Source organism: Anguilla anguilla, chromosome 8, assembly GCF_013347855.1.
Source record: "Anguilla anguilla isolate fAngAng1 chromosome 8, fAngAng1.pri, whole genome shotgun sequence".
NCBI classification, from domain to species: domain Eukaryota; kingdom Metazoa; phylum Chordata; class Actinopteri; order Anguilliformes; family Anguillidae; genus Anguilla; species Anguilla anguilla.
The window spans coordinates 16949725-16974037 of record NC_049208.1 but is presented as its reverse complement, the minus strand read 5'-3'; the positions used below and the strand labels follow the sequence as shown (position 1 = coordinate 16974037).

At 42.4% G+C, this 24313-nt stretch overlaps 1 protein-coding gene and 1 long non-coding RNA gene across 4 annotated transcripts in view; one reads left to right on the top strand and one right to left on the bottom strand.

Annotated features, from left to right (window-relative positions):
• Positions 1-1328: 1328 nt before the first annotated feature.
• LOC118234552 lies at positions 1329-6862 on the top strand. Its single transcript, XR_004766681.1, has 2 exons — positions 1329-3735; positions 4741-6862. It is a non-coding gene; the product is annotated as an uncharacterized LOC118234552 (long non-coding RNA).
• Positions 6863-10460: 3598 nt separating this feature from the next.
• Positions 10461-24313, bottom strand: part of LOC118233621 (mitogen-activated protein kinase kinase kinase 3-like) — a 49254-nt gene continuing 35401 nt past the window's right edge. For all 3 annotated transcript variants that reach the window (XM_035429428.1, XM_035429430.1, XM_035429431.1), the window contains exons 13-19: positions 22477-22542; positions 21824-21979; positions 21182-21324; positions 19392-19523; positions 17454-17583; positions 16573-16750; positions 10461-15301 (exon numbers count right to left, since the gene is read on the bottom strand). In XM_035429428.1, coding sequence (XP_035285319.1) covers positions 15073-15301; positions 16573-16750; positions 17454-17583; positions 19392-19523; positions 21182-21324; positions 21824-21979; positions 22477-22542 — 1034 coding nt within the window. In that variant the 3' untranslated portion in view covers positions 10461-15072. The remainder of the gene's footprint in view (positions 15302-16572; positions 16751-17453; positions 17584-19391; positions 19524-21181; positions 21325-21823; positions 21980-22476; positions 22543-24313) is intronic.

Here is a 24313-nt window from a genome sequence, read left to right as displayed (position 1 = left end):
GCACAGAACATCTTCAGACCAACCCTCAAAAAAGTTTTCTGATGCATTTTGAGCATTTTATGCAATTTGAGCATGCTAACAGTGTTAAAGGCAAAACAGCATGCTCTTTCTTTCTGTGATGGGCCAATTAAGTAATTAAATGCACAGCCTAAAAATGTATATTACTTGTAGGCTATTTGTTCCAAGGCTACTTGTTCCTAGCAGCGGTTACTGTCAGTTTTTTTTTTTTTTTTACTTCAATCACTTGTTCCTGTTGCATGTTATTTCAAATGTTTCCCTTTGCTGCTCATGAGATCTATTAAGTAATTTAATAAATAGGGTTTTTAAACTCTGATTTCTTTGCTTTTTTCAGGCTTCTGTGATTTTCAACAACTTTGCCATGACTGCTCCCTGACTTGAGCCTATATTTTCTGTGTCAAACACACAGGCGTATGATGATGTACAAAATCTCCCAGAATAAATCAGTTTACATGGAACAGTAGGATAGATGATGTAATTATGTCAAGGCTCAAATTTCATCACACTTCCTTAAACACAAATCATTGTAATGGATAAACTGAATTTTGATGTCTATGAGAAATGTAATGTAAAAGAACACGTTTAACATGTATTATTGTACTGCAGTAAGTATAATGAAGAGAGGAAAGGTTATATAACAAGGTGAGAGAGGTTGGCCGGAGATGGAATTTGGGAGGGATCTTGGGGGTGAAATGTGGACTGTAAATACGGCACTGCAGTTTTCTTAGAGGCACGAGGTTAGAAAATAGGATTTTAAAAATTAAGGGGAAATAAACATGCATTGAAATGAACTACACATTCCGGTACAGTAGGTGGCGGCATCCACATGTAACGTTGGTCATTCGTCATTAAATGCAAAGAAGAAGAGGTTTAGTTGTTGTTCAGCGATCCGCCATTAAATGCAAAGAACGAAAAGTAGAAGTTGTTGTTCGACCAAACATTAAAATGGGCAAAACGCGTGATCTAAGTGACTTTGACCGTGGTACGATTGTTGGTGCCCGATGTTATGGTTCCAGCATTTCAGAAACGGCTGCCCTCCTGGGATTTTCACGCACTACAGTGTCTAGAGTTTACAGAGAATGGTGCGATAAACAGAAAACATCTAGTGAGCGGCAGTTATGTGGGCGAAAACACCTTGTTAATGAGAGAGGTCAGAGAAGAATGGACGGGCTCATTCAAGCTAACAGAAAGGCCACACATGCTCAATTAACAGCTGTCTACAACAGTGGTGTGCAAAAGAGCATCTCTGAACGTACAACGCGTCGAACATTAAAGCGGATGGGCTACAGCAGCAGAAGGCGAAGGCAAGTTCCACTTGTGTCTAGTGATGGGCGGGAATCGGGAATCGATTCCAGGGAACCGGTTCCAAGCGCGGAACCGTCGAGCCAGTTTAAAATTGTTGAACGTAACGATTCCGGTTCTTCGTCGTCTTGTTCCAAGTTATCCCTGCCTGAGTGCACTATAGGTAATAATTAAATGGACTACATTTGGCAAAACAGATATGAATGAGTTCAAAAGCAACTTCCGGCTACTTTTAAGAGATTATTGGAAAGCACAGTGACCAGTGACGCTTCACATGACCGTGCATGCTTGAAACAAGCAACGGAACGTGAGAGTGAATCCGATGCCTTTAAAAATCAAATTGTTGAAATGAAGAAAGACGTTTGCTATACATTACATGTAAATAAATGTGTTTATTAAATAGCTGCTTTATGTCAGTGTGTTAGATTTTACATAATGATTTCACTTATTCATTCTAATGGAACTTTAACCAAGAATTCCTGTGTATGTAGGCTCTTATGCAGGGTCAAGTGCAGTGGTATAAGCCTGGAGATTAGTTGACACCAATGAATTATAAAACTATATGCGATTAATGATGACCTATATATGGAAACTTAAACTATGAAAAGGAAAGGTTGTTGGCAAATCTGACCAGTGCATGGTTTGTTTTGGAGAGTGGTTTCACTATCCTAATCAGTTAACATTGGAAATAAACATATTTGCTCTGTCAGATCTGTCTGTCGGTTGTGTGCAGGGAAGCAAAAACCATTTTGAAGTGGGAGAGTGGGCAAAGTTTTACATATGCCTATTTTAGGCTCAGTTCCTGGGTGAATTCAGGTATTCTGGGACATCAAGTAATGTGGGACCTATGCCTAAACTACCTAGACTTTTCCACCTCAATAATAATGCTTACATCAAGGAGACTTTGTTTATGTTTTCATAGATTTATTTCATTAACATCAGACAGATTACATTTTATCAGACAAAATACAAAGCAGTGCATTGACTTTTGTCAGGATTTCTTTAGACATAGTTTTGAAATGCATCCATTGCACTTATAATTATGTTGAGTTTTGTTATAAATCCCATTCAACCTTGTGACCACAGGACCTCAGGCCTTATTGTTGTCCTCTAAAGAGTAATTGCACTCACTGTTTCAGCCTGGCTCCTTTTAAACTGTGTGACCATGATTTTTGACCTCCTCACTGTATGTGACAGATGCGGTCTTGTCATTTTGCTATAGTGACATATAAAAACATATTAAAAATATGTGTTTTAATATGAAGGTTGATAATTTTGTCAGTGTGATCAATGCCTTTCTGTCATACAGTTGAAAATGAACAATCAATATAATATAGGCCTGTGCACAGGACATTGTAATTTGACTTAACAATGGTTGAGGTACGTCAGGGCTGGATTGGCCTATCGAGGCACATAACTCGGACATCCCCTTCTCCAGAGTATGCAATTTTGTTGGCTGGGATGAGGATACAGTTGGGCATGTGATCACCAAACCTAGATGAATGAAGACTGGAAGAACTTTGACTGGTCTGACAAATCTTGATTTATGCTGCAACATGGAGATGGTCGGTTCAGAGTTTGGCATAAACAGCTTGAATTCATGGATCCATCTTGTCTTGTGTCAATGGTTCAGGCTGGTACTGAAATGGTGTGGGGAAGGGGCAAGGCCAGAAATCGCCATTTGGTTAAGCTTAGGCAAAATAGAGCAACGTTTGTATGAAGAGAGGTAAAGATTACGTATTACTGAGAGAGGTTAGATTTAGAAGGGATATTGCAGATGGAGGGTTGAAAGTAGGGTACTATTTTGTTTTCTTATACACAGTTAGAAAATAGCATTTAAAAATATTATGGGGAAAGAAATATGCAGCGAAATGTACTACACACTCCGGTACAGTAGGTGGTGGTATGCACCTTAAACATTATGTAAATCCCGGCATTACATTCAACGAAGAAGAGGATAAAGTTGTTCTGCGATACGCCATTAAATGCAGAAGTTGTTCGCCCGAAGACTACAATGGGCAAGACGTGTGATCTAAGCGACTTTGACCGTGGTATGATTGTTGGTGCCAGACGTGGAGGTGCCAGCGTTTCAGAAACAGCTGCCCTTCTGGGATTTTCACGCACTACAGTCTCTAGAGTGTACAGGGAATGGTGCGAAAAACAAAAAACATCCAGCGAGCGAAAATTCTGTGGGCGAAAACACCTTGTTACTGAGACAGGTGAGAGGATAATCGACACAATCGTTAAAGCGAACAGAAAGGCCACACATGCTCAAATAACTGCTGTCTACAATAGTACTGTGCAGAAGAGCATCTCTGAACGTACAACGCGTCGAACATTAAAGCGGATGGGCTACAGCAAGGCCGTACCGGATTCCACTCCATAAACTAAGAACAGGAAGATCCCAGCGCAGAGGTAACATCGTGTGCGGACTGATTGTTGCTAAATCACGTCGGCGAGGACAATAATGGCCTTCCATACATTTTAACCGTGATATCAACGTTAGTGACGTTACGTCATCCAAATATTTCACAGACACAGCGGTCTTTTTATGGTATTTTTAAGTGTTTACTGTGGAGTATGTCAATAAATATATATAATTTGTACTTATTTCATTTCTAGAGCTAGAACTGCTTTAGCGTTAGCTGGCTCCATGCTTCCTTCGTTTAAAGGCATACTGTGCAGGTTTTTTTTAAATCCTGGCTGTGATCCTGTGTTTGCAATTTTAAAAGTCTCCTCCTCCGTCTTTAACCCCGCCCACTCACCCCGTGTTACCGACGTCGGTCATCTAGCTACTAATGTATCTACTTGGATAGCCATTGGTAACGTTTAGGTTGAAATGAGTGACCCTGAGGGACAGTAATTTGGCAGATTCGAATATAGCTTATATATTCCATTAAAGACAGAATTTGCCAGTGCAAAATAGATATGAATTAGCATGGTTATTTGATGAGATTTCTACCATAACAATTCTGCATAGCAATCCTTTAACTATAATTTTGAGGCCAAAATTGCTCCCTAGCGCCCCTTAAATTATGAAATAAAAAAGCAGTACTTAGTTTTATTTCTCATCGATTTCCAACAAAATCCAAATAAATTGAAACAACCAAAATAATGGATTTTATCCTCCTGTGTAATTTCACCTTTTGCCCCCATGTGGCAAATTATTATTATTATTTTTATGTTAATGACCTGTTTTAAAGCTACTGTTAATACATAGAAACGGATGACTTAAATGATTTCTCTAACAGTCAACATTTGTGCACAACCAAATGTGCGTATTCGAAATGCATCTAGATGAGTTAAGATGCTGATCAGCAGGGTTGGCTCATTCTACTGTGTATCTGTTGTACATGTGTTCACTGCTCTGAAACTAACCAAAGAGCTAATCATGTTTTATTTTGTTTGACACTATTATAGCTGCTGTCATGAGATGGGATTAGTTGGCCAGTGAAACATCCATCAGAAGTGCTGTCGCAGACCAGCTCAAGCATGCACCAGGAAGAAGCAGGGGTGGGGGCTACAGGAAAGGGAAATAACTTTAAATAAGCTTATATGCACTCTCCATTCAAAAATGAAAATTTAGTCATTATCTATCTACTCTTAGGTCAGTTAAAACTGCACACTTAACACCCAGTGAGTTATCTAAATATTAAAAGAAACAAATAAACCTTGTTTGAACTATACATTTAAAGAAACAATGCTACCTGACAAATGTTTAATAGGCTAAAATTCCAGTGCCCTCCAAAAGAATGCTAACGGTAGAGTCAAATTTGTTATTTTTGCTATATACATTTGGATTTTTGTACATTGGCATTTTGATTTGAGATCAAAAGTTGAATATGGGACAAAATTATAGTCTTTTATTTCATGGTATTTACCTATGTATATGTTTTACCATTTTACAGAGGTAGCTGTTTTTGTGTTGAGTCCAATGAGCCCCTACCAGGTTGGTGTGGTAGCAGTTAATTTAACATGATTCAGGTAACTTGAGGACAAGTGGAACAATGGATGTCCAATTCATAGCCACTTAAGATCTTGTCCCGGATTCATTTCGAGGCAGAACTTTAGCTGTTGAACTGTTTGTCATGTGCTGCCACACAGTGGGAGGTAGTGGTATTACAGCTAATCAAATGCTTTTTCAGTGTTCTCCAAAAAATATCAGCAGTTACCATACCCTACATTTATTAAACAATTACATATTTAGAGTTTGAAATTAATTTAGCATGGACTGGGAGAAGATTTTTTACCATAAAAATCAGAGAAACCTAACTCCTGTCACATGTTATGTTTCATTTTTCTATTTTTCCATTAATGATCGCAGTATTTCAAAATGAAATAAAAGCATCTAAAGACGCCTGAAGGCTGATGACACAATATTTCAGTGTGACAGTAATATCATTGTATTTTTCTATGTATTATGTTACCTAAAGGAAGAATTTTTAAACTTTTGCATGGCTTGATTTTGCTCTCTGGTAAGTAACTGCAACAGTCTATTTTTCAAAGTGACTGCATTCTTTAAATTTCACCTTTCTGGCATTAAGCAGAAACTCGTATCCAGGGCGACTTGCACAGCTTACAGTCTTTACGCGCACTCCTCTTACACAGCTGGATATTTACTGAAGTGGTTCAGTTGAAGTAACTTGCTCAAGGGTACTATGGCAGCGCCCCATGTGGGAATTGAAAGTTCAGGCACAGTGTCTTTCGGGCGATTGGTAGCTAATGAATGTATCACTGAGGAGGATCCCTGTTATAATGTGCTTGTGCTACAAAACGGAAGCACGCTGGTCAGAAACAAAATAAGAAATAACATGGTTTGAACAGTACAATGCAGGCCTAGCTCTGGATGGAAAGAGCAGTAGAATATGTCTTCTACCCCATTGGAGATTTGATCGTGATTACGATTATGACGTCATTACTGTTGTTGTATTTGTTATTGCAGCAGTACCCAGCGTAATAGTAGTAGTACCACAATTAACTAATTACTGTAGGTAGCATGCTATCTGTAACAAAAATAGAATTAATGAATTAACTAATGAATTACTAATTTTCGAAATACCATGACTGAATTTACACATTAAAAGCTTTTTGAGGCTCCAGACTTTAATTCTGGCTAAAAGAAAACACAACCAATGTACACTATATATTATGTCTACATTGAACCAGGAGCGTTTAATTTGGGTTATGACTTAGAATTTCAGATAAGAAAGAAGGTAGAAGATGAATATAGTTTAGTTTTAATTGTTAGTGACATTGATTCAGTATCTGGCTTTCAACAATTTAGCATAAATTTCAAAACGCCAGTTGGGTGATGGGATGTTACTGCAAATACTGCATTTGAAGAACCACATTTTGAGTGTCAAATGTATGTGCAGTTATTCTAAGGCCTGATATATTGGTTATTTTAAAGAAGACCTTTTTCCCAGTGTTCACAACCCAGTTATCTTAAAATCAGAGAGTGGACCAGTAGAATGCTATACTATAGCACAAATGAAAATGATCTTTGTTTAGAATAAACATATGTGCTCTGCAGTTGTTTAAATCACTCTTATGCAAATTACTATCACAGAAATATAAATAAATGACCTACAAGTGCAATATTCCTGTAGAATATCAGTAAATGGAGTGTCAATTGCCCCTCATTTTAGAATCCCTTTTACAGAATCATGACGCAAATCTGCCAGAAAAATATAATGATTCCTCTCTATCACAGTATGGCTTCAATTTAGCTGTTTATTGAGTGAGCCGGTAGCTGCGTGTCATGTTCCCTTTCAGTGAAATAAATGATAATTGCATTTCAGTTATGACTGTAGTGTTTTTCCAGGTTGGTTATCTGACTCACCAAAGTAGTTGTTGTGATATGTACAGACCGTTGTGTAAAATATTGTGGCATTCCGCAGATAAGCAGTCTTTTATTTGTGTTTTATATGATAATGTACCTAGGGAAAGATTCACCTTTGGCAGCTGTGTACTTCTGCAATAGGCCTCTTTAGTACAATATCCCCCTAAGATCCAGCAATGAATTCTTGTCCCCTGTAGGGGACATGAGTCACTTAATCTCAAGAGCCACATATTCTACAATGCTGAAATCTACGCTACAAGGGACATTCAGTAATGACAGTGGTTTCACTGCAACATATTTTTGTCATCCAAGATGCCTCGTGCCCTGTGGATGGGGGCATTGCCATCCAGGAAGAGACTACTCACATCAGGATAGAAATGTTTCGTCATAGGATAAAGGTGATCACTCAATAACTTTGTATTGATTTGCAGTGGCCCTTCCCTAAGGGGACAAGTGGACCCAAACCATGCCACGAAAATGCCCCCCACAGCATAAGAGCCACCAGACCCCCCCCCCCCCCCCCCCCCCCACTGTAGGGATCAAGCATTCAGGCCCGTACCGTCTGTAATGTATATGTAGCATTTTTATATCAATTGATATACAGCTGGATATATACTGAAGGAATTAAGGTTAAATATCTTGCTCAAGGGTTCAACAGCAGTGCCCGACCTTAAGGTTACAACCTCAGTTCTTTATCCATTATACTACATGATCAATTCCATTTCTTTTTAAATGTTATAATCGCATGGAGATGTAAATGTAACTGATCACATTGAACCTGGTGGAATACTTCCTTCATAATCCTGAACTTGTTTGATCATTTTGTACTTCCTGTTCTCTCTGGGGTCATTTCCTCTGTCAGCACTGCAGAGATGTTGCCAGAGTTACCGAACACGTCATAGTCCCCGTCACAAAATAACAGATTGTTTTCTGTTGCTAGGGTGTCAGCAAATTTAAGTCAGCAGAAAGGTTAATATAAAAGTAATGCGTTTATATGAACCAATAAAAGCAGCACTCTGGTAAAAGCGGTTTCTCCTTATCACTATTAATACAGCTAAGATGAAGCTAGTACACACAACAAGCTGAAGTTACACAGCTTGACTTCACATATTGTATTGTGAGCTTTGAGTAAGACCTTTCTAGAAAAAACTCATTTTAATTCAATGTTAAGCACAAATGGCACTGCATTTAGGCATAGATTACATTTAGACCGTGGCTTCAGTCTATTTCTAAAGTCTTATGGAAAAGGTTATGTGAGGAGGGTGGCAGGTCTCCACTTTAAAGCAACATCGCATCCACAAACTTAATATTGTGCCAAAACAATGTAACCAATTTCACAGACCTGATCTCATTATGAGTAAGTATTCACTCCAACAAACAATTTGTAAATGTGCTTATGGGTTGCCACTGTGTCCTCTAACCTACAGAGGATAAATTATTTCTAGAAATTCTACAAATATTTTTTTCCTATTAGTTTTCAAAGGTCACGTTGCTTTTTTCAGTTTCTCAGACACATTTGGAATCTACCCCGAGAAGAGTGTAGCCTTGGATATGACTGTTATTATCTGCTTATCTTGGAGACTGAATTGAATCCACCATGAATAAAATACCTGGGATCACTGTGGCCTAAAAATATTTCCCCTTTCTCTTGAGTGAGTAATATTCAGTACAGTAATAGAAGACAGGTGGCTCTTTTATGATAATGTATTAAACCATGAATGCTTTTTCATACCAGTATTAGCTCATCACCTCTCAATGGCATCCTGTCTTTTCACAGTGTCAAATAGAGTTCCTGGGGGAGCAGCTTTTATGTTGCTTTTCCCTTCATCCTCTGTTCAGTTATTCTCTCTGGCTGGCATTTTTTTTTATTGTGTAAGAAGCCAGTATGCATATCCTGTGATAGGATCTGTGCCCCATCTCTAAGGAGGCACACATCATCACTGCCTAATAAAGAATACGGCTCTGTTCCGAGCAGTGGGTAGCATTACGCAGTTTGGACATGGTGTGATGTTTAGAGGCACTAGAACGCAGTCGAGTGTTATTCTGGTTGATGGTTGCTTACCTGCGGAGGGTAATGTCTGTCCAATGTGCAGAGTGCATGATGATGATGAGATAAGACATAACGCTGAGGACACAGAATGGAAATACAAAATGTTACATTTTGTTTTGTTTCACTGGAAGTGTCAGAGTGGTATTAATGGAATATAATAAGCAAAGGCACTTGCTTTGTGCTGAGACAACATTATCTGTGTCTTCATCTGTTCAACCAACAAAAATATGTATCTAGACGGTTAGCCTCAGTAATGCACGAAATCAGCCCTATATACAAAATCACCTGGCCCAATATCTCTGTGTGCCTTCAGTGTAAATCAATAACAATGATCTACAGTATCTATGCAATGCAAGGTCAGTGAAGAGATTAGTGATGTAACCAACACTATGGCTTTAGCAGGGAATCTAGCAGGGAATCTATCATTTGTGGAAGAGGGTGCACATGTCTGCCTTATATCTAGCTCCGCTTTGGAAATGTCACCTTGTTCTCCTCACCATCTTCAAGTGTACTAAATTCAGCTTAGAGAAAACATCAGTCAAGGCGCAAGTTTGCCACTGCATTCCTTAGAGAGCACACTGAAAGAAGATGGAATGAGGACAAAAGGAAGGAGTGAATAATAATAATAATAGGCCAGTAAAAATTACTTGATAGCCTGTTTGCTGACAGTCCTCACACAGGCAAGAACTGAAAGATAAGGGAGGTGGTGGAGGGAAACAGTAGAAATGAGATGTGAGTGTGAGAAGTCTGGCTGTACAGGAGGACAGAAGAAAAGTAGCTGGGGGAACTCCGGAGAGGAAAGAGACTGAGAGATAAAAGGCAGATAAAGAAGAGAAGAAAACAGTCCGCAGCCAAGAGTCTAGGCAGGAGTACAGAGAGAAGGAAACAGAGGAAAGGGAGGAGAGATGGATAGTAATAAAAGCGAAGGGAGGGAGGGAGGTAGTGGCGAGAACTACATCCTAGAAGGTCAAACTGGGCTCTGAACAGACAGCTGATGAAGGATTGACCTATTAAACACATCGCAAAACTCTACAGCTCAAACAGGAAGCAAGGTTTTCCCAGTGCCTTGAGCAGTGCTGAGAGACAACTCCCTTTTACAGAGCACGCCAGGGAAGAGGGTAAGACCTCAGGAAGACGAGAAATGTTTCAAAAACACAACGCCACACAGGTCAGAGTCACTTTCTACCCTGCAATTCTCATCCTCTCGTCTTCTATCATTGGAAGAAAACAAACACACAACTCAAAACATTCTGGTCTGAAAAAATGAGTTTATTTCATCATCCTTGTACAATAATTCCTTATTTGGCAAAACCTTTTTGTGGTTTGTCATTAGAAGGCATACAAATGTCAGTGAGCCTCACTCAAAACAATTAATTCCATACCACCTTCATTCTGTGAAATACCTGGTCTACAACCACCATTCATTACAATGCAAAGACTAAGCAAACCATCTCAATATACAGAATAAATTCCTGGACTCCACCCATTTGTATAAAATTGAATACACATTCCATCATCAAATGCAAATAAAAGAGGGGTGATTTATTCCTCCCAAGATCAGATTTGTAGAAGGCACAAACAAAACATCACAATCTCTGGCTATTCATGACCCTTCAAGGAATTGTGTGTGGAAAACATAATGTTCAATCCTACTTTTTTGTGTTTTAAAATCATCCATTGTTCATTTGCAGTTTTGAGATATTAATCCAAACCCCGGATGATCAAATATTGGAAACAATCACAGGTCATGGCATTCTTCAGATACTTTCAAACAACGCATAATTGACCTAGGCATTGGCGACAATTGGTGATAAAAAAATCAAAAAAACATTTCCTCCTATAACCATATCGGGCCATAGGCCATAGTTGCAATCTAATGAATGAAACCAAACTCAAACCCCCCACTAGGTGGCGGTTCAACTCATCACTTTGGAAAGATACACCGAAATACTGCTGAAATAAAAAAAATCCACAGCCATTCCACCACATATGAATACTGCTGAATTTCAGTTTTGCTCAAGATAATAAGGATCCAATCCGATTACTGCCCCATAAGTTTGATTAATAGTGACATTAAAATCATCAGTAAAGTACTAGTCAACAGAATGGAATCAATAATTGCACATCAAGTTCACCCAGACCAAAAAGGCCTCATCAATGGCAAACACTCCCCAAATAACATACACCGCCTATTCATTCGAATGAGTATATCCAAAAGAAACAAGCTGAATACAGTCATGGCATCACTGGATGCCAAAAAAAAAGCATCTGACAGATTTAACCAGAACTTTTTTGCTATATTGAAGAAGTTTGGTTTTGAAGAGTCACTCATTCAAATCTGTATAACTCCATATTCACTAATGGTCTTACTTCACAATGTTTTCACACTGCACTGTGGCACGAGACAAGGATGTCATTCCACTCTCTCCAGCATGTTTACAGCACGGCAAGCCACTGCATCAGCCAAAACGATAACATTATCAGAATACAGACCATAGATTCATCCCATAAAGTAGGTTGGACCTCAGATCTTGATGGTTCACGTGTAAACATGTACATCAATAAAATTATAATAACGTTGACCTCCAAAGCAGGGCTTGGGGAGGTGGTGGGCAAGGAACAAAAGATGAGTTTGTTTCATCGTCTTCCTGGTATAACAATTCTTTATTTGGCAAAACCTTCTGTGGTTTGTCATTGGAAGGCCTGCGAATGTCACTGAGCCTCACTCAAAACCGTTCATTCCATAGCACCCATCATTAAGTGGTACACCTGCTCTACAATAATCTTCATTAAAATCTGCCCAGAGCAAACCGTCTCAATATACAGAATACATTCCTGGACTCCACCTATTTGTATAAAAGTGAATACACATTCCAGCATCAAATGCACATACAAGAGGGGTGATTTATTCCTCTCAAGATTAGACTCGTAGAAGGCACAATCAAAACATCTCTGGTTATTCATCACCCTTCATGCTCAATTCTACGTTTTCACGTTTCAAAATCGTTTATTGTTCATTTGCAATTCTGAATGATCTGCTCCTACGCACCAAAAACAAGTTATATTTTGTCATCGTATTATAACGTAAATGACGATTTATGAGTTTAACATCAGACGGAGGAGCCATCAGGTGTCCTGTCACACGACTCGTTCTCAGTGTCGCCGCGCTCTGAAGCTTGCCACCCGACCCTGACCGTGTTGGCGGCACGTCACCGGCCACAGCGAGGCAGGGAGGGCTCCTGAAGCAACGTTCTCCACGAGACGCACGAGAAACACACGAGACACGGCCCTGCCTGCCCCTCCCTGCGCCCGCCTGCGACTGGCTACGACTGCCTGCGCTTGCCTGTGCCTGCCCGAGCAGGCAACGCAGTGCGCCCTCGCAGTGACTAGACGACGCAGCAGATTGGGAAAGAATTTGGCAGGGTGCATCTTGGAGGACAACAGGCTTGTCCGCCCTCCCTGACAGGCAGGTCACTGCAGCGACTGGGTAGGACTAAGAACATACCCAATATGGACTAAAAATACCTGCTCATAGAAACCGGTAAAGAAAAAAAGATTGACTTCATATGAACTTTCCTGTGACAATTTTCCAAACAAGATCTTGCTATTCCAATTGTAAAGTAAGAAGTTGTGTTTGAGGAAGCAAATGAGTCACACGACAGAAAAAAAATGCTCTGCTCACGTTCCGTATTTAGACGAGTAATGACGCAATGATGCAATTGAACTACATAGGGTGTAACACCTCTCCACGTCCAACGTACACTCATCTGTGATCATTTTTTAAAGGTCCCTGGCGTTGCTTAGAGGGGAAAATGAACTATGTTACAAACGTATCTGAGCTCATATATCCAGTGGGAGTATTAACATGGTTAACAGACAATCAAAGAAATAAACAAACTGAGCATTGTCCAGATGTAACTTTAAACACTGTTCAAAAGCATCCAAACCGGGCCCCCTGGCATTCTATGTGCTTAGTTCAGTGGTGCCTATGGTTTGAGGAGGGTATCTATGGTGACATATTGAAGAAACTAATTTCTGTATGATAACATAATTTCCACTGGTTATCACACCAGGCAAATCAAACACAGCAGCTGTTACCCACACTTCACTAGTTAAAGTGCGAACGGTTGGTTTGACTCTACAAATGCATTTAGACATTTTATTATTTTATTTCACTCATCCCACGGGTTGTGAAAAGTTCTGGAGCCATCCAATGAAATGTTCAAGCTGAGAATTATTTCTTGGGCACAAATGAGAAGATAATTCCTAAGACTGATAAACCCTTGTGAAAATACACTATGCTGAAAATATATTGAAGTAAAATTCAAAAAGTATTTTCAAGACACCGCATGACTTCACAATATATGAGCAAATATACAAATTATTGTCACTTTCAGATATTGCAAATGTATTTTTCCACACATTTACAATATTACATATTGCCATGTACATTGCAGCAAACTATTGTACAATATTATATGGTACATTTGCAACTGCTTTCTGGAGCAAACAAAGGGACAATTTAATAAAGATCATATTTCAAATATGAACAGGCTTTAGCACGTAACTGGAGCGAGTTCACTGACTGTCTTTGGCCATTTGTGTCAAGTTCGATTATTCTCATACAGATCAGCCTAATCCAATCCAGAAACCTACTTCATTGTCTGCGTTGGGAGTATTGCTTGCCTTTTCCCTATCTACAACGTGTAACCTACAGGAGGTTTCTATTCCTATGTAAACAGTACAGTGACCAATAAAAACAGCTTGTGTTATTAAATTATTTAAAAAATGAGTTTTATATTATCAAAAATATTCCTTTGTAATTTCAATAGATTATTCTACATATTTTTCTCCTTATGAATATACAATAAAAAGTGCAAGGACAAAATGTCATTCATTCATAAGGGTCATTTTCGAGTGTGCATTTTTGAGTCAGGGAGCTCATTTAATATAATACAGTACAATGTAGGTGTGTGTGACCTTCTCAAGACAAACATGTTCACTTCTGTTGGCAAGAAGTAAATGCACTGTGGCACATTTTAACATCAGTCCAATTATGAGAAATGAATGTTAATCATAAAACAACTAAATTAATGGGTAAACCCATAGATTCCATGCCCATTCATTTCACAGTAAAATGTTCAGAGTTAATTCAACTCTGAGTTTGTACAAGTCCAATAGGGATCACATTTACTCTCTTGGTAACATGTACACAATCAGAGTCGATTTAAAAATGAGCAGTTTTACAGTGTGGGCAGAGAACATTTCCTTATCACATGATTGGCATCAGCCTATGTTTTTTTCTTTAACAAAGACATTTCTGACCTGCTACTGAGTTCAGGGCATAAGGCATCTTTTGAATGATTGGCAGCTCTTACTACTTCAGGCCAATTTCAATACACTGACCAGTGTTGCTAGGCATTAAAGAAAAAGGACCACTTTGTCAGTGGAAGGTGCAAACTGTTTTCAGCTAAACGCATAAGCATCTCATCTGAAAGCTTTCAGCCACTAGGTGGCACAATGGAGCCGTCAGGGCTCTGGGCTGAAGGCTCGGTGGGCTGGGGGAGGGGCTGCCAACTGGGGCGGTGCTTATGCCCTCTCATCCCTCTTGCTCTTGAGAAGGAACATGCGACAACAGCTCGATTTTGTGAGGGGGTAGCGACGCCCCATCCCCGTCAGGGACGCCCTGTACCCACTGCACGGGCTGGAGGGGTGGGGGGTAGAGGGGGGAGGCTGTAAGCTACAGCGCGGCCAGATGGCCGGAGCCCCGCAGAGGCAGCTTTCTCATGGACGTGCTGGTGACTCTGGAGGTCAGAGCGGTGCTAGTGGAGGTGCGGGAAGGGGTGGGGGCGGGTGGAGGCTAGAAGCCCCCCAGGATGAAGGGGTGGCTGAGCAGCTCCTTGGCGGTGGGCCGGTGCTTCTCCTGCACGAACACCAACCTCAGGAAGTCCCGGCAGGAGTCGGACACGCCCTCGGGCAGAGAGGGCTTGGTGGGCTGGGTGGCGATCTTAAAGATGGCGGCCATAGCCTCAAACTCCGCCCACGGGGGCTTCTGGGTCAGCATCTCCACCACAGTGCAGGCCACGCTCCTGAGACAGACAGACACACACACACACACACACACACATACACAATATGCCACCCGGTCAGCTTAATCAAGCAACAATGTAACTGGAGGTCAAGCTCATCTAGGCAAGCTAACATTAAGTATACACAACATAAACAGCTGCCTTGTTGAAGTGTTTTGGAGATGTTATGACCTGAGAATGCGGACAAAGACAGGATTTACGGAACTTGTTGAGCAGGTTTGGGATGAGGTAATGCAGGAATCCCTGGCCTGTAAACCAACCTGTCTCCCAGTTAACAAGGCTGTGTCACGATTTCATTTTGGGATATGCATGAACGCCGACACACTTAATATTAACTGTAAGTTACTGCACGACTCCAGAAGTACAGATTTACTGCTAAAATATAAATAAAACAATAATTGACTGATTTTAATGTATGTTTACAAATACACAGATTATATCACCCACTTCCGGGAAGTTAACCTTATACTGTATTATTAAACACATAGTGATCTTTTTGAGATTCCTTAAGGATTTCAACATCAAAGTCATGCCCGGACAAAGCTTTAATCTCTAAAAATAGTTCATTGTACACCAATGAAAACGCAAGCAGTCTATACAGACCCCAACTGAAATACACAATGGATTAGCCTTTAAACGGGCGCCATGCACAGCACCCATTGTGCCTGCACTCGGGACGACAGGGTTAAGGTTATCAGAGGAACTCAGACCCGCCAAAAGGCCCGCGGCGTTTCACGCTCTGCTAAAGTGGGAGTTTCACAGATGCGGTTCAGTATCGAGCGGCCAACGTTTGGCCCTTTGTCAAAATTCTTCCTTCACATTGCAATGCAAGTATGAAGTAACTCTAAAGTTATTGATGTCAGCAGCACGAAGCTTTTTTTCATTAACGCTGACAGCAATGCACCTGCAAGGTAAACTTTATGCAGAGTCATTCAGTGAACAGCAACAACCACATTCATTCCCGGACAAAATTTGTAAAAAAATATGGCTTTATGCAATAGCTAGCCAGAAAAAAGTAACATTTGATTATATGTATATGGTTAAAAACATGAAAATTACCATTTGAATCCACAAAAAAAAACAGCTAATAGGATTATGCAGCAAGATGATCCTTCATCAGGCTTCATCAGAACAATATAATCTGTGGTGGATAACAGCTGCATCAACCAAGCGAATGGCTTTGTTAATCATGGGGGAAAAAAGGCCGCTCTGTATTTTAGAGCACCTGGAATTAATGCTTGAACCACTGAAGAGCCGTGGGGATTCCTCACCAGATATCTGCCTTCCGTCCATATCCCTCCCCACTGATGACTTCCGGGCTCATCCAGTAGGGGGTGCCGGTGACAGACTTGATCCCCGTTCCGGACATGCAGATGGTCTGGATGCGCTTGCTGGCACCGAAGTCGCCCAGCTTCACGTTCCCAGAGGAGTCCCTCAGAATGTTAGCGCCTGTCAGGCACAGAATGGCACAATAAATATCTACTTCATGAAATTATTTCCTCGCCATTGTGAGCAACAGGGGTTCACCTGACAATGTTAACGCTTACACGCTATGGGAATGTGAAGGACGCGTTATTTATGCAAAAGAAAAAAACAAATGTCCTCTTCCACAGCATCAAAACATTTTACATGTAAGAACACTGATCCACGTTTAATGCCTGACTGTTAGGTCTTTCTCCTTCACCCTGCTTTGCTGTGATTTGTAAGCAAGCCGGCCTGTTCGACTCGCCTTCTCAGACGTGGCTGTCTGAACGGTGACTAACTGGCCCCAGAATGGCAGTTCCTGGCAGAGCAATTCTCACAGAATAAAGACAAAATATAAACAGAAGTGTCATCTGTTCCTGTCACCTGTTTTATTTCCTAAAAAAAATTATTATGGGAAACTTCCACTGTTGTCCAACCCCATGATAAATATAAACTAAATGGTTACTGTTAGTGGACTGACTGTTCGCAGACCCTTTGTGGTCTTATATTTGTAAATTGAGGAATTTCTATTAATATTATATGTTTTTTTTTCTTAGACATTTTAATTTATTTACATCTGTCGGCATGTGAAGGAAATTTAACCAAATATCTTCTCGCAACAGACTTACATACTGCACCTTTAAGATTGCAAGTAGAAGGTGATGACAAATTGCTTGCCGTGTGTTACCTTTGATGTCTCTGTGCACGATCATATTTCTGTGGAGATAGAAGACCCCTTGCAGGATCTGCCGCGTGTATCTCCGAGTCACTTTCTCCGTCAGGGCGCCGTATGCTTTCAGCTGATCCTTCACCGAGCCCTGTCCCCAAAAAACATAAATATGAATGGGCTTGACAAAATATGAAATATTCATGCAGTACTATGAATATTTATGAATTTGATTTTCCATTAGTTTCCTGCAGAACTGTATTTCGAGTCATTTGTCCTCTGTTGGTGCTAAAAGACAGAATAAAAGTATAGTATAGCAGTATTCTTGGCAAAGCTGTCTGCTGCACATTTTGCAATACAGTCCCGGTGGACATTGTGAATTAACAATAGACTGGGTTACACAGTTTAATTTAACATTTAAAACCTTCATATAGCTGCATATTTACTGGGGCGTTTCTGTCTAAGCACCTGGCCATTTAAACTGATAACAGGTCCAGTTCTTTAACCACTCTGCCACACCACTGCCCACATATGTACTCTACTGATTCTGGTTCAGTGAGACTGTGTGCACTGTGACTCTGATACACTGTAACTCTGGTACACTGTGACTCTGGTACACTGTGACTAATTCACTGTGACTCTGGTACACTGTGACTCTGGTGCACTGTGACTCTGATACACCGTGACACTGGTGCACTTTTAACTCTGATACACTGTGACTCTGATTCATTGTGACTCTGGTGCACTGTGACTCTGATACACTGACTCTGATTCACTGTGACTCTGATACACTGTGACTCTGGTGCACTGTGACTCTGGTGCACTTTAACTCTGATACAGTGTGACTCTGGTGCACTGTGACTCTGATACACTGACTCTGATTCACTGTGACTCTGATACACTGTGACTCTGATTCATTGTGACTCTGGTGCACTGTGACTCTGATACACTGTGACTCTGGTGCACTGTGACTCTGATACAGTGTGACTGGTGCACCGTGACTCTGATACACTGTGACTCTGGTGCACTGTGGCTCTGGCAAAGTTCACCATTCCCCCGCAGTCTTCCCAAAAACACCCTTGAGATGTGCTGTTTTTTTCTTTTGTTCTTTTTTGTTTCCCATTTTTTATGCCCAACATAGAAACCATTTTTCACAAGAAAAGTGTTCCACAGATGTCTGGAGGGTGAAGCCAAGCACGCATTTAGACAAACACAGTCTCTCTCACACGCACACAGGCACGCGCACACACACAGTCAAGCACACATGGAGACACAAAGAGGTCTGCTTTTCCACTGTAGTCTTTAGGAAAGCACCTTCCGGAAAGACGGTCCAATCCCTCTTCACTCTTTCCTTACTGGAAGCTTCCCCTTCCAAACTCCAACTTGCACAAAAGTGTTAGGGCAGAGAATCTTATGGAGGTATTGCAGCGGAAGGTGGGGGGGGGGGGGGGGTTAATGTAGTGGAACAAGGCCAAGGCCCTGACCGTAAAAACCAAAAGCTGCCAGGAATCTCCTCCGTAACATAAACACCCCCGCCCCCCCTGGCCTCAAACAATGTATGACTAAGACGCTAGCTGATGCGCTGCAGATTACCGCTGCCCACTGCTACAACACCATCTATTAGGGGACAAAGCAGCGTCCTCAAACGCACGCGCAGTAAAACGAGCTTCAGAGAACACGCATGCTAATCTGCGTATCCCCAACTGAAGGGCTGGATGCTGCAGCAATGGGTAAAAACAAAAACGAGTTTATATTCACCTAATATTCGGTTTAACTGAGCATTACAGGATAGTCCACGCCTCCGATGTTCAATGATTAAATAATAAAATTTGGCATAATAACTTATTCTGAGTAATTTATTAGGAATGATCTGTTTATATGGTATTTTAGTTCCTGTGTATGCAGTAATCCTGTGGGGACTGTTTTCTGAGGTTACTGTGTCTCCAGGTTCACACTCACCCCTGCCATGAACTCCACGAAGATGGAGAGCTTCCTGCTGTCGGGGTCACGCAGGCAGCCGTAGTACTGCACGATTCGCTCGTGCCTCAGTTTCTTCAGCAGCTGAATCTCACACTCCAGAGCGTTCACTTCCTGCACAGAGGGAAAGGAACCAGGAGCCAAGGCATGTAAGCCACAGTAAGCCACAGTAAGCCCCTACAGTCTCTCTGATAAACCACGTCCCCCCAGGAGTCTCCCTGACAGACCCCACCCCGTACAGTTTCCCGAATAATCCCCACCCCCTACAGTCTCCCTGATAAACTCCACCCCCTACAGTCTCCCTGATAAACTCCACCCCCTACAGTCTCTCTGATAAACCCCACCCCCTACAGTCTCTCTGATAAACTCCACCCCCTACAGTCTCTCTGATAAACCCCACCTCCTGCAGTCTCCCTGATAAACTCCACCCCCTACAGTCTCTCTGATAAACCCCACCCCCTACAGTCTCTCTGATAAACTCCACCCCCTACAGTCTCTCTGATAAACCCCACCTCCTGCAGTCTCCCTGATAAACTCCACCCCCTACAGTCTCTCTGATATACCCCACCTCCTGCAGTCTCTCTGATAAACTCCACCCCCTACAGTCTCTCTGATATACCCCACCTCCTGCAGTCTCTCTGATAAACCCCACCCCCTACAGTCTCTCTGATAAACTCCACCCCCTACAGTCTCTCTGATAAACCCCACCTCCTGCAGTCTCCCTGATAAACTCCACCCCCTACAGTCTCTCTGATATACCCCACCCCCTACAGTCTCTCTGATAAACCCCACCTCCTGCAGTCTCTCTGATAAACCCCACCTCCTGCAGTCTCCCTGATAAACTCCACCCCCTACAGTCTCTCTGATATACCCCACCCCCTACAGTCTCTCTGATAAACCCCACCTCCTGCAGTCTCCCTGATAAACTCCACCCCCTACAGTCTCCCTGATAAACTCCACCCCCTACAGGCTCCCAGATAAACTCCACCCCCTACAGTCTCCCTGATAAACTCCACCCCCTACAGGCTCCCAGATGAACTCCACCCCCTACAGGCTCCCTGATAAACTCCACCCCCTACAGTCTCTCTGATATACCCCACCCCCTACAGGCTCCCTGATAAACTCCACCCCCTACAGTCTCCCTGATAAACCCCACCCCCTACAGTCTCTCTGATAAACCCCACCTCCTGCAGTCTCCCTGATAAACCCCACCTCCTGCAGTCTCTCTGATAAACCCCACCTCCTGCAGTCTCTCTGATATACCCCACCCCCTACAGGCTCCCTGATAAACTCCACCCCCTACAGTCTCCCTGATAAACCCTGCCCCTACCATCTCCCTGGTACAACTCCACCCCTGAACAGTCTTTCTGATAACTCCATCCCTGAGTATTGTCCCTTATCAGGGTTGACGTTCCTTAGATACACAAGTGTTCCATGGAGCTGTGATTCAAGGTTCTGTAATTTAGGTTTCCAGGATTCAGGGTTTAGAGATCAGTGCATTGCTTCTTTTCTTTTTCTGGGAGTGGTCTGTGCTTGAATTGCACAACCCGCACACTGTAGGCATTTATTAAACAACTCTGACAGGCTTGAGGGTTTCTCAGTCATGATTTTTTCCTTTACTGTGCCCAGTCACTTACTGATAATCTCGTAACTGGTGCCAGCGAGCTCTGTAATATGTAAATGTGCATAACCACCAAGCTCTTTCACCCTGCTGACACCTCTCCACCCTGAAAAGGGACAGTTGGGGCACTTGAGGTGGTACGCAGGCTCACCTTGCTGGTCTCCTTGCAGTCGGGATCAAAGGGCACCTGTTTGACTGCCAGCTCCCGGCCGGTGTCGGCGTCATAGCACAGGAACACCTCTCCAAAGGCCCCACGACCCAGCAGCTTCCCCAGCCTCCAGTTCACAGGAGCGGCTGGAGGAGAAAAAAAAGCCTTAGGCCTGTCTGTCACATGGGCCAATCAGATCGGAGATGCCCACACCCCTGGCTGGCTCAGTTACAGTGAAGGAGCCACATTCTTATTCAATGACAGACTACCAGAATGTACTGATAGTGTTTATCCAGCAGGAGGCAGTGTTGAGAAACAAAAAAACATCTTTTACAATTTACAAGTAAATTAGTCTTCCTGTTTGGGATAAGTTTTTTTTGAGGGGTAAGTTAAAATTATTTTCAAAACAAACAAATTGTTGCACTTGATTTATGACAAATCAAATTATAAAGTCATTATTCAAGTATTTCAAGTAAGTTAATGGTAGCACTCATTAAAATGATTTCTTATTCTATAATGAGAAATAAAAATTGAAGTTATCAGTGACTGCGAGGACAAGCATGGCTGATTAGACCTTTGGGGCTGATGGGTTTATTGTTTTATGATAAGTGAAGAGGAGGCGGTGTGTTAGGCAGGAGGGCTCACAGTTGGAGGGGGAGGTCTTGTCGGGGGGCCAGCCCAGGAAGTTCCGGTCGCAGTACTGCAGGGTGCTCTCCCCGTTGTAGCTGCGGGTTCGACTGGAGGGGACGGGCGGGAACAGGCTCTCCTGAGGCATGAAACTGCGTGGGAAGGTCCTCCGACCTGGACGGACACACACACACACACATTCATGCACACACGCACACACACACACAAACACACGCACGCACGCACACACGCACAAAGTCACAGCCAGAAAAAAAAAAACTGTGAGTCAGGGCTGATTGCCAAGAAGAAACCAGTGCAGTCGTTGAGCATAATGCTATTCTCTCTATACACTCTTCCTCAAAGAGGTAGCAGACCTGAGAACTTTTATAAAAGCCAATATCATAAACTAGGGAAACATAAATCCCAGTACTGCAAAGGCCCAGATTCAGCAGACCACTGCAAGCCAGTAAAAGTAAGTCAAAAGTAATAGATTCTGACCCGCATTACCTCTCCTGGTATGAGTGTAACCTGGTCAAATGTACCCTGCCCACACACGAAACACACTAAACACTTTTAGTTCCCCCAAATGAGGTCATGCGCCAACAAAGCCATCACTAAACACGCAGACAAGACTTTCTCTTCCCCCGCAAGCCGGCCGGGCCTGGACTCACCGTCATCCTTCCTGTGGCTGGACAGGTGAAACTGCCTGGGGAACGTTCCGCCTTTGCCGTGTATGCCTGCAGGGGGGGCAGTGGAGCACAGCGTTAAGACGCACCAGCGCAACCGGAGCTCCGAACTGCCTGCTGGCTGAACACGCGCTCCCCTCTATTCAAAGCGGCGGCGCGTGACTCTCAAACGGCCGTGGGACTAAACAAAATGGGGGCCGGTGGGATTGAAAGAGGCCCGGTCGCCGCTTAGACAAGCGTCAAACCGGAAACGGGCCGATCCGGCAGAGCCAAACGCCGAGCGCCCGGCCGTCTTTTCCGTTTCGCAGAGAGCGAACGCAGACGGGGCCGACCGCCGCTGGCTGCCTGATGCCGCCATGCGCCAGCTTTACATGGGAAACGGGCTTAGGGGCCGGGAGGCACCGCACAGAGGCCTGCTGGGATTGAAAACAGCTGTTAAGTGAGAAGAGTAATTCTCTCTCTGTTTGTGTGGTGGTTTGCCATGGAGATGGAACTATTTATGTCTGTTTTGCAGGGGAGGGAAGAAAATTCACGTTTTTCAACAGTGAAACGCACCTCATATCCCCCCGTTCTGGAAACTGAGAACCTGTTTTAATCCATGTGTCCAGCTTTACCTCACTGGTAGAAGAATGTTGACTACACGTGCATGTGTGTGTGAGAGAGAGAGAGAGAGAGAGCACGTGTATGAGTATGTGTTTGCGTCGCCTGTTCTGCACACGTGCGAGTGTGACTCAGTGTGTACGTGCACATAACATCTGTACTTCTTTAGTGTTTGCATATTGAATGTGTGTGAACATCTTTGCACTGAATGAACGTGTACAGGTTCAGTTAACATGGCTCTGTTTTACGCATGTAGCCACAAGTCAGCATGAAAAAATGTATGGAAATGCAGGCATAGGAGTTATGTGCTTTTATATACGTCAGTGGACTAATTTGCCTAATCTTCGCGGGTCTTTAGGCCGCGGTGGAAACGCAGACAACAATGGGCTGAAGGAACCTTTTAGTTCCTTGAAAAGTAGGCTAGTTCCTGGGACTAAAAGTTCTGGGTACTTTGGGTGGAAACGCGGCTCATGTGACACTGCAGGTGCGTTCATGTGCGACAGAACGTCGCATTGCATCCCTGCGGTGCTGCGTGGCTGTCTGTAACTGTGCATGTGTTACTATGTCAACCACTTCATTCTTATTTGAATTTGGACTGAATTTTCACATAACAAGTGTGCGCTCATGGTGGCCTGCTCACCATACTAAGCAGCCATGCTGAAGCGGTACATGAATGCTTCCAATCTACTATCTATTCTACTGAATTGAAAGCAGCAAACTGCACGCTGACTAGCAAACAAAGGTTTATTAAATTTGACAGATTATGTAGTACTATTACCACTAATTTACTTGGCAAAACAGGGGAAAATAATAAGTGACAGATGTTTAAATTTACCCGAATTCTAAAGTGTGTATAAATCTTTGCATAATTCAGTGGAAACGAGTTTTAATGCATGACTTGTTCTTAATGTCTGCTTAATGTACGTATTCAAGATAATAATGAACCACTGTTGCTATGGATACGCAGACAGGGGGGTTGTAGGTTCAAGCCCTGAATACGGCACTGTTGTGCATCCTGGTTTTGCACACATTTTCTCCATTAAAATATTCAACAAGAAAACCTGTAAAAGTACAATTCAATCTTAAACATACATATACGCAAAGCACTGCATAAGGGCCACAATTCAGCAAAGCAACAGCAAAGTGTTCCGCTTTCATTCATAACATTCCGTATTCTACTGGAGAATATGTTCACTATGCAGTGTTACGCAAATAAGGACGT